Source organism: Stegostoma tigrinum, chromosome 19, assembly GCF_030684315.1.
Source record: "Stegostoma tigrinum isolate sSteTig4 chromosome 19, sSteTig4.hap1, whole genome shotgun sequence".
Taxonomy (NCBI): Eukaryota; Metazoa; Chordata; class Chondrichthyes; order Orectolobiformes; family Stegostomatidae; genus Stegostoma; species Stegostoma tigrinum.
In genome coordinates, this window is record NC_081372.1 from 10,714,799 (window position 1) to 10,726,016 (window position 11,218).

General features: G+C 45.4%; 1 protein-coding gene across 1 annotated transcript in view; it reads right to left on the reverse strand.

The window, feature by feature from the left end:
• LOC125461190 (transcriptional repressor scratch 1-like) overlaps positions 1 to 8,736 on the reverse strand; it is a 41,017-nt gene extending 32,281 nt beyond the window's left edge. The window contains exon 1 of the mRNA XM_048549675.2: positions 8,429 to 8,736. Within this exon, the coding sequence (XP_048405632.1) occupies positions 8,429 to 8,588 (160 nt within the window). The 5' untranslated portion in view covers positions 8,589 to 8,736. The remainder of the gene's footprint in view (positions 1 to 8,428) is intronic.
• Positions 8,737 to 11,218: the final 2,482 nt, after the last annotated feature.

Sequence of the window (11,218 nt, forward strand, 5' to 3'; positions counted from 1 at the left end):
TCATGACAGCCAGTGTGCACACAGCAAACTGTAATGTGGGAATGACCAGATAGTGTGGGTTTTTTGTAATATTGATTGTGGAGTGAACTGTAACAAGGACGCTGGCATTAACACCTCTCTTATTCTGAATTGTATTGTAGGATTTTTCTGTCCATTTGAGAGGGTACACTGCATCTTGGTTTAACATGTCGTACGAAATAGCTTTGATCAAAGCCAAGACAAATCAATATCAGAGCACTAACACAATGCTTTTAATTAATAATGAACATTCCCAAAGCACACTGAAGAGAGGAATTGGACAATAGGAATGAGTTCAGAAAAGAGTCAGAGAAGGTGCTCCAAATCACATTTGAAGGTGTACATTTTGAGGAATTTGGTTTTATAACCGTTACACAAGGATTTCCCAAAGTGTGGGTCAGGACCCTAAAATAACATTGTAAGCTGAACATTTTGGGTTTGTAAACTCTGAGATAGCAACAGACACTGTTGACTTCAGTTGCAACAACTGTGCTCCATCTCGTGCAGCCACCCTGCCCCATTTCACGTTTCACTTATGGGTTGTGATCATCTTCAGTCCTTAAAATGGGGTTTCATTTGGTAAAGATTTGAGCAGCACTGTATTGCAAAGACTGAAGTGTTGTGTAATAACAGCTGACTTCTGAAGACACTTCACAGTGATTTAGAAGATGCACTGTTTCATGATAATGGTGTCATCAATGAAATGTGACAAGGTAAGACAAGAACAAAGGAACACAGTTTAAATATCAGTGGTGTCTGATGTAAGACAGAGAAGGGGAGATTTATTTTTTTCTCTGAAAGGGTCATAAGTCTTTGGAATTCTCTTCCCCAGAGAACAGTGGAAGCAGGGTCATTGGGTACAGTAGTTATAAAGCAGAAATAGATCAATTCTTGACTAACAAGGAAGTCAATGGTTATCAGAGGTAGGCAGGAATGTAGAGTTGAGGCCACAGTCAGATCTGCCATGATTTTGTTGACTAGCAAAGCCGTGTAGGGGGACAAATGGCTTACTCCTGCTCCTAGTTCATATGTTCATATGAATGTGCAGTGAGAAAGTGATGCCATGAGGTAAGTGTGATGCCTACGGTAACTGAGGGCTATACACATGGCCTTTAATATGGTATTAGTTAATATCAGATAGCATTGCATGCTGAAAATGTGGGAAGTTAGTGCTCAAGTAAACTGTGTGATAGAGAATAAGCATTCAGTTTTACATCCTTCAAGCATGTATTTCTCATCACTTCAGGTGAGAGGTATGAAAAGGGCTGTGAATTCCCTACTACCCTTGATATGTTTTCACAGAAGGTCAAAGTTAGCCATTGTGAATGAAACCAAGGACTAGAATGAATGGATTTCCATAAAAACTATTGGGATCTCTCACTTTAACTTTGGTAGATGTACATTCGGGTCCCAAAGGAAATGGACACAATACTATGTTTAACCATTTGAAATAAAGAATAGAGACATAAAGTCATACAGCATAGATACAGACCCTTAAGTCCAATTAGACCACGCCGACCACATTCTCAAACTACCTTGCTGGTGTGAGAGAGCAGGGCAGTCAGGATAGGTTTTGCAAAGTAGACAAGGGTATGGCCCAATGGGTCACAGTCTCCCTTTTGAGTCCATCAGTTATGGGTTCATAAATCACTCTAGTGATTTGAGCAGTAACTTCAGTCTGTATTTCCAGTACAGTGCTATAGAAAATGCTCCACTGCCAGAGACAAAATGCTAAACTGAAGCCCAGTCTGCAATCTCCAAAGGATATGAAAGATTCCTTGATTCTATTATAAAATGGCAACTATCAAGGATTGTTATAAAAACCCATTTGGTGCTCTATGCTTACATGTGGCTCAGCAAACTTAATGGCTCTCTGAAATGGGTCACTGAGTTGAAGGTCAGTTAGAAATGGGCAACAAATGCTGGCCTTGCCATTTAAACTGACATCCCATGAAAGAATAATAAGAAGCTATCACAATGAACAGCAACAAAGTTCTGTCAAGGCATTAAAGGCAAAATTTATCCATTAGTTTTCATTATTAAAAGTCAGACTATCTGGTCATTATGAAATAGCTCGCTGTGCTCAGATGGCTCTTGTTTTACTTGTTGCAACAGGGACTGCACAACAAAGTAAAAACATTAGAGATAATGGAAACTGCAGATGCTGGAGAATCCAAGATAATAAAATGTGAGGCTGGATGAACACAGCAGGCCAAGCAGCATCTCAGGAGCATAAAAGCTGACGTTTCGGGCCTAGACACTTCATCAGAGAGGGGGATGGGGTGAGGGTTCTGGAATAAATAGGGAGAGAGGGGGAGGCGGACTGAAGATGGAGAGAAAAGAAGATAGGTGGAGAGAGTATAGGTGGGGAGGTAGGGAGGGGATAGGTCAGTCCAGGGAAGACGGACAGGTCAAGGAGGTGGGATGAGGTTAGTAGGTAGATGGGGGTGCGGCTTGGGGTGGGAGGAAGGGATGGGTGAGAGGAAGAACAGGTTAGGGAGGCAGAGACAGGTTGGACTGGTTTTGGGATGCAGTGGGTGGAGGGGAAGAGCTGGGCTGGTTGTGTGGTGCAGTGGGGGAAGGGGACGGACTGGGCTGGTTTAGGGATGCAGTTGGGGAAGGGGAGATTTTGAAACTGGTGAAGTCCACATTGAGCTGCAGGGTTCCCAGGCGGAATATGAGTTGCTGTTCCTGCAACCTTCGGGTGGCATCATTGTGGCACTGCAGGAGGCCCATGATGGACATGTCATCTAAAGAATGGGAGGGGGAGTGGAAATGGTTTGCGACTTGGAGGTGCAGTTGTTTGGTGCGAACTGAGCGGAGGTGTTCTGCAAAGCGGTCCCCAAGCCTCCGCTTGGTTTCCCCAATGTAGAGGAAGCCACACCGGGTACAGTGGATGCAGTATACCACATTGGCAGATGTGCAGGTGAACCTCTGCTTAATGTGGAATGTCATCTTGGGGCCTGGGATAGGGGTGAGGGAGGAAGTGTGGGGGCAAGTGTAGCATTTCCTGCGGTTGCAGGGGAAGGTGCCGGGTGTGGTGGGGTTGGAGGGCAGTGTGGAGCGAACAAGGGAGTCACGGAGAGAGCGGTCTCTCTGGAAAGCAGACGGGGTGGGGATGGAAAAATGTCTTGGGTGGTGGGGTCGGATTGTAGATGGCGGAAGTGTCGGAGGATGATGTGTTGTATCCGGAGGTTGGTGGGGTGGTGTGTGAGAACACCTCCTCCCACCCACCCTCCTGCAAAAATTCCATCCCCTATTCCCAATTCCTCTGCCTCCGCCGCATCTGTTCCCACGATAAGTCATTCCACTCCCGCACATCCCAGATGTCCAAGTTCTTCAAGCACCGCAACTTTCCCCCCACAGTGATCGAGAACGCCCTTGACCGCGTCTCCCTTATTTCCCGCAACACATCCCTCACACCCCGCCCCCGCCACAACCGTCCAAAGAGGATCCCCCTCGTTCTCACACACCACCCACCAACCTCCGGATACAACGCATCATCCTCCGACACTTGCACCATTTACAATCCGACCCCACCACCCAAGACATTTTTCCATCCCCACCCTTGTCTGCTTTCCGGAGAGACCACTCTCTCCGTGACTCCCTTGTTCGCTCCACACTGCCCTCCAACCCCACCACACCCGGCACCTTCCCCTGCAACCGCAGAAAATGCTACACTTGCCCCCACACCTCCTCCCTCACCATTATCCCAGGCCCCAAGATGACTTTCCACATTAAGCAGAGGTTCACCTGCACATCTGCCAATGTGGTATACTGCATCCACTGTACCCGGTGTGGCTTCCTCTACATTGGGGAAACCAAGCGGAGGCTTGGGGACCGCTTTGCAGAACACCTCCGCTCAGTTCGCAACAAACAACTGCACCTCCCAGTCGCAAACCATTTCCACTCCCCCTCCCATTCTTTAGATGACATGTCCATCATGGGCCTCCTGCAGTGCCACAATGATGCCACCCGAAGTTTGCAGGAACAGCAACTCATATTCCGCCTGGGAACCCTGCAGCCTAATGGTATCAATGTGGACTTCACCAGTTTCAAAATCTCCCCTTCCCCCACCGCATCCCTAAGCCAGCCCAGTTCGTCCCCTCCCCCCACTGCACCACACAACCAGCCCAGCTCTTCCCCTCCACCCACTGCATCCCAAAACCAGTCCAACCTGACTCAGCCTCCCTAACCTGTTCTTCCTCTCACCCATCCCTTCCTCCCACCCCAAGCCGCACCCCCATCTACCGACTAACCTCATCCCACCTCCTTGACCTGTCCGTCCTCCCTGGACTGACCTATCCCCTCCCTACCTCCCCACCTATACTCTCTCCACCTATCTTCTTTTCTCTCCATCTTTGGTCCGCCTCCCCCTCTCTCCCTATTTATTCCAGAACCTTCACCCCATCCCCCTCTCTGATGAAGGGTCTAGGCCGGAAACGTCAGCTTTTGTGCTCCTGAGATGCTGCTTGGCCTGCTGTGTTCATCCAGCCTCACATTTTATTATCTATAAAGTAAAAACATTTTTGGCCATAAAGTGCCTTGAGACTTCTTGGAGATGTCGAAGATACTATACAAATGCAAATCTGTTTTCCTTAATAAGTTGTGCAGTCTATATCACAGTAAGCACCATATGTAGCCATTGGGAACAAAGTCTAATACACCTGAATTAAAACTTAACATATTGCAGATCAGAGGATATATTCACTATTTGATAAGTGTTTTACAGAATGTTATATTCCATACCTATGACCATAAAATTCCAAGCGTACCCTCGTCTTCCAATATGAGCAAGTATTGGCCACACTTCCCTGTTGCTGCTGCAAACCTGTACACTTTCCCCAATTCTTGACCTAATATAACATTATGCAATGAATATAGAACTTTCTTTCCTTTAACTTATGTCCGAGAATTTGTAATTCCTCTCCAATCTGAGAGGAGCAAATCCCTTCAAAGTAATTTATCTCTTTGATGAATACTTTATTACAAAACCTTACCAAATTCTTAAAATGCTAGGTGTATATTTAACATGGCAGCTTTAGACCAAAGCAATTCCTGTTGGATTTTTTCAGAGCTAGGAAATCAAAACAAGTTGCAGCTTACTAATTAAAAAGTGCAAGCAAGGGAAGGATGCATTATATACTAGAGAGGATGGTGAAAGGGAGGGGAGGAAAGGGGTTTTCTTTTTAATTCAATCATGGAATATGGATGCCATTGGATGGGCCAGCATGTATTGCCCATCCTGTTTACCTTTGAGAAGGTGTTAGTGAACTGGCTTTTGGAACCACTGAAGTCCATTTAATGTAACAACATCCACAATGTTGTTAAGGAGGGAGTCCCATGACTTTTACACAACAATGGTGAAGGAATGATGGTATATTTACCATCAGGATGATGAGTGAATTGAGGGGAAACTGAAAACTACACTAAGTCTATAGTCATCCCACTTCCCAGTACTTGGCCAGTAACCGTGAATGCTAGGACATTTCAAATGTTCATCCAAATACTTTTTACTTTTGTGAAGTTTCCTGCCTCAGGAACCCTTCCAGGCAGCTCATACCATATCTTCAACACCCTCAGGCTGAAAAGATGTTTCTATTTCCTAAGGAGCCTTTGTGAGTTTCTTCGGTGCATCTTGTAGACAGCACAGAATGCAGCTACTGAGCGTTGATGGTGGAGGGAGTGGATGCTTATGGATGTGGTGTCAATCAAACGGGCTGCTTTATCCTGAGTGGTGTCAAGTTCCTTGAGCACTGTTGGAACTGCACTCATCTAGGGAGTGGGGAGATTTCCATCACCCTCCTAATTTGTGCCTTGTAGATGGTCAACAGGCTTTGAAAGGTCAGGAGATGAGTTACTCAACGCAGAACTCCCAGGCTCTGACCTGCTCTGGCGGCCACAGTCCCACCTTGTATTGAGGGCTGACAGAAAATGATGACTTTACCAGCAGTATCCACATCCTGTGAAAGAATTGAATCGCTCCCCTGAATGAATTAAATATTTATAGAAAGGATTGGGGCAAGGAAGAGTTTATTTTTAAATAAAATCCTGACAAGAGTTCCCTGCTGAAAGGATACAATATCACAATGAATAATAGAGGAAGTCGGAGAGCTAAATAAGAAAAAAAACACAACAGGTATGACAGGCAGTAGTTAAAATTGGGAAGTACTGCACCTATCCCGCTGTTTCGCAAACTTTATATTCCAGAGGGAATAACAATATGTTCATACCCACTTGCTGTGTAATTAAATGTAATCACCTAACCAGGCTATCTATAGTATATCTTTACTTCCTATTCTTAGTTGGCTTTAGGCTAGAGGTTAAAGAGGTCACTTTCAGCAATCTGGAAAGGCCTATTTTTTCAAAGGAGTCAGAAATTGGAAACTCAGTATTGTTTTCGTTCCAGTTCTCCCTTCTTTGTTCCGTCCTGGACGCGCTGTGCTTCCTCCTCATCGCCTATTCTGGATTATGGACAAAGCCACTGATATCCCCACCAAGCCCACGCGTGGATCTGTTGCAGGAGAGACACTGTCTTTGCCACAACGGGTTCAAAGCGAATTGTCTGCGTTGTGTTAGAACACACCCAATTTTCTTCACTGAAATACCAAGCACATCAGTCCGGCCATTAAGAGCCCTTTTTAGGGTCAGTCCATCATGGGGAACCAGCTTCGGGTCCTTGTGTGTCGCTAAGCACAGGTCGCATCACAGTCCCAGCTCAATATCTTCCTGAGCCAGCTTCTCTGCAGGTACATTCTCCATCAGGGGCGACGGGATAGCGAGCAGCAGCTTGTTATTTTGCTAAACCCTCACTTTCTTTTCGCAGGGATGATTTGACGCCAACTGTTGCAGCTATAATGTGTGTCCGGCAGAGATCAGCTTACTCAGCAGATTGAGGTTTAATTAACCCTCGGACCTTCTGCCTCAGTGTTGCAATTGGAGCTTGCATTACACAGCATCTCTGAGCCGCTCCATAGGGGCAATTGTCAATCGGCTCTATCTAGAATTGGTAGGACAGGCCGGTCAAAGCTGCAGGCAGCATCTAAAGGCCGGAGACAAGAGAGTTAAGGGCAATATAACCTGAAGCAGCTTACTCAGATCCTCCCAGATTGATACTGTAATGTCTTGCTGCCAAGAGGAACAGTATATACGTTAGTGTTACCAACAGGGGAATACCAACGTTACCCAGACAGTCCGGGCGAGTGGGGTGCGAGAGAATAGGCCACTGTTGCTTCTCCAAGGGAAGAGGGGGTTGAAGTGGGCCAGGGCGGGTCAAGTTAGCAAAATAAACACCCAAGCCTTTGTCAAATCCACACCAAACTTGTACAACTGCCCATCAATCGACAATAAAAGTCGGATCTGGGGGACAGATGTTTAAGGGTTGTGACTTTCGAGTTTAGGATGGGGAAAATCCAAAGGACGGGGGAGAGAGGAAAAAAAGAACAAGGCAATGAGTAGCTACAATTTGGCAAGGGATCTGATTAAACCAAGAATTTGATCTCGAAATGAGAATCAGGTAATCAAAAGCGAGCTCCGATCTAAAGGCAAGCCTCATTTCAGAACCGCAGTTACAAGACCTCAGCGTTTCAAAGAAACGACTGTCAGAATTCGTCAACGCGATCATTTTTACAGAGCAAAATGAGAAAGGTCGGATGACCGAGCTGTCAGTTCCACCTCAACTACAATATTTTTTCAAATCGGGTTTCATATCTTGCAATTTTATCATTGACTTCTAATAATGAAGTGTGATTGTTTTGGGTGTTACAACATATGCAAATTTCTGGGTTGCAGTTTCAGTATTAAAATATGCATTCATGGCTTTTTTTTTAACCCCAAATACTTGAATGAAAAAGCTACGAGTCAGCAAACTCGGGATCCTCTCCTGGCAGGGCTAGCCTCTGCTGATTTTTTTAAAAACTATTGTTCTCTTTGTCTCGCCGAGGTTATAACGAAGACAACTCGTAGTTTTTGTTTTGCATTGGTCAGTGTTGGGAATCTCACAGTGACAGATCAACAAGTTTTTTTTTCGAGCAATATAATCTCGAAAAGCCACTGTCCGCCTCCTTCCACAATGTAGTCCTGTGACTACAAATCAACAATGATAACATCAAGAAATCCAGCAAATCCGTGACCTCTCGCCACCTAATAAACCCATCGTCCAAAGTTTCACCGGTTTGGACAAAGGCGAACGATTCTCTGTTTAAGAACTGCTTTCGATAGACGTGTAGATTGGCATTATGTAAGGAGCAGCGATAGCAGATTGGTGCACACGGGTGCATAAAGAGATTTTTTTACGCACACACACAAGACATAAGCACAGAACAGTTAAGGAAACATCGTTCTCTTCAAACATTTAGGAAGATTCCTTAAAATGTATATTGCAGCACGCGAAAGCGATCTGTGAACTCACCGTTCCCACTGACCCGGACCCCTAAGTTCTCCACAGTGTCTGTAAGAGACCTGGTTATTGTATACGAGTTGTCAAGGTGCTGTTGAGAAGCTGAGACTGCAGCAGAGGGAGAGTGAAAACCATCTAATTTCACCTTCTTAACGAGGAAAGATCGAGGCATGTTTTAAAAAACAAAACAGAAATAAGCAAAAAAAAAATAAAACCCCCGGTGTTATTCCGTTATCTTTTCCTTATTGTTCTGAATTTTCAGCACCTAGGACAGCTCTCAGAACGGTGTTGCACAGGCTCGTGTGTCAGGGAGGAGGGAGGGAGGGAGAGAGGAGGAGGGATTGGCAACAGAAGCTGAGGTCAGCAAGCAGACAGCATTTATACGGAGCGCAGCCTCTGAGATCAGGTGGTGCCTAGAAATGGAGCTGCTTAACTTTAATCCATCAAATGTCTCTAGAGAGGCACATCAAATTACAGCTGAGCAGTTTGTGCATATATACACACACGCACTATAATACAAGTGCGCCCGAGAGAAAAAAAATAGTCCTTCTTGTGAAGAAACCCCATAGCACACAGGAGATGCTGGGAAAATCCCATTTTCCAGAATTGTAAAAATGTACATCCCTGTAGAGAAAAGATGATGCCTATCTCTTCTCCCCCGCCCCCACCATTCGCCGTGTGGTATCGGAACAGTTTGCGCCACGTAGGAAATGAACTTCCACTTTTATTTCTTCAAAGACTAATCATTGTAGGATTGGACGCTCTGGTGACGCTAATAATGTCGCAGATTGGCAAATAAAAGCTTCGTAAAATGTCGCAGGTAGAGGAGTCTCCATGTGCATTTTTAAAAGCATTAAATATAATTAATAATCACAATTAATTATTAATATGTAGTCTGATATGGTAACAACCAATTCCCTTGGGATGTTAAACTGCCCCCTCAGGATCATATTAGATACTGAACTATACACAGAGGGGTTGGGGCATAGATTATACCCACATCCCTAAGATTTCGTAAAACAAAACCTGCGAGCTTTGAAGCTTGCAGAGTCTGTTTTTAAATATTGTACAGCTTCCAGGAAAAAGGTTGGGTCTTTGGTATTTTCTAGGTTCGGTTGCAACCAGGACAGCTGGGTTCCCAGTGTCTGTAGGTCAAGTCAAGAGGAAGATGAGCTAGAGATTCCGCCCCCCCCGCCCCCTACCCCGACCAGCCTCGCCGCCAGTTTCTGATTGCTATACATTGACCCCTGCTGGAAGTTTGGGTCAATGGATGGTTGATGAGGATAGATTTGGGGGATCAGCTCTGACGTCGCACAGCCTGTCAGTGTTCATTGTGTAGGCTGACACATCAGTGAGTGATGGCCTCCTGGGTTAGATATGGGAGAATGCTAAACTGCTGATGTGACTTTTCGCCAATGAGAGAATCGAACCTTTCACCATAGCAGAAAACAAAGGGAAGTAGAAACTGTCTCTATTAGGTCCTATTAGGTCACACATGATTCACTGGTTTAAAGGATCACTTGTCTCACTGTCCATATAATAACATCCCAAACAATTAGTCCTGAATCTGTATCAATAGACCACCTGTTTACAAAGACCACCAACCCCCTCCCCTCAGCCTCCAGCTCACAGTCAATCTCAGGGGGCCTTTAGAGTACATCAGCCATCCAGGTTTTGTGACAAGGTCATCTTGAGCCCTGTGGGGAGGGGGAAAATTTTCAGCTTGCTGTTAACTCAACTGCATTCAAACAGTTCTTGGAGACCAAACTGCTGAGTATGCTATAAAGAGAGGGTAGGTGAAGGTTATAGGAAATCTGATTAGAAAGAACACAGCTCAATCTATGCACAACACAGCAGCAGAGTACATCTGAATACTTCTCAAATGTTATGAGGGTTTCTGCCAATTATACCCTTACAGGCAATGAGCTCCAGACTCCCACCATTCCCCAAAAAGAATCTGCCCTTTACTTGAAATCTATAACCCTGTCACTTGACAACAGCCCTCTGCAAACCACCTTCTGGAAGCAGTGACTGCACTTATGCAGATTTTCCCCATATCAGCCACTCAGCATAATCACTCTGCTGCCCTCTTCAAGGTGATGGGCTGAAGGGTTTTTTTCTGTATTGTAGACCTCTAAGACTCTATGAGTCCTTGCTATCAGATTATTGTTTATATATCTTCTGGTTATTTTTCTAACTTGATGGCAATGTTGTCATAAAGAAGACCATTTTTATGAGTGATCAGAGATAATGGGAACTGCAGATGCTGGAGAATCCGAGATAAGAAAGTGTGGAGCTGGATGAACACAGCAGGCCAAGCAGCATCTTAGGAGCACAAAAGCTGACGTTTCGGGCTTAGACCTTTCATCAGAAAAAGGGGTGGGGAGGGGATTCTGAAATAAATAGGGAGAGAGGGGGAAGCAGACCAAAGATGGATAGAGGAGAAGATAGGTGGAGAGGAGAATATGGGTGGGGACATAAGGAGGGGATAGGTCAGTCTGGGGAGGACAGACAGGTCAAGGGGGCGGGATGAGGTCAGTAGGTAGGAAGTTGAGGTGCAGCTTCAGGTGGGAGGAGGGGATAGGTGAGAGGAGGAACAGGTTAGGGAGGTGGGGACGAGCTGGGCTGGTTTTGGGATGCAGTGGGGGAAGAGGAGATTTTGAAGCTGGTGAAGTCCACATTGATACCATTGGGCTGCAGGGTTCCCAAGCGGAATATGAGTTGCTGTTATGAGTGGTTAGTATCTGGAATGGTGCAGTGAGTAGGGTCCCTGCATCTCAGCCAAAAGCTATGGGTTCAAGC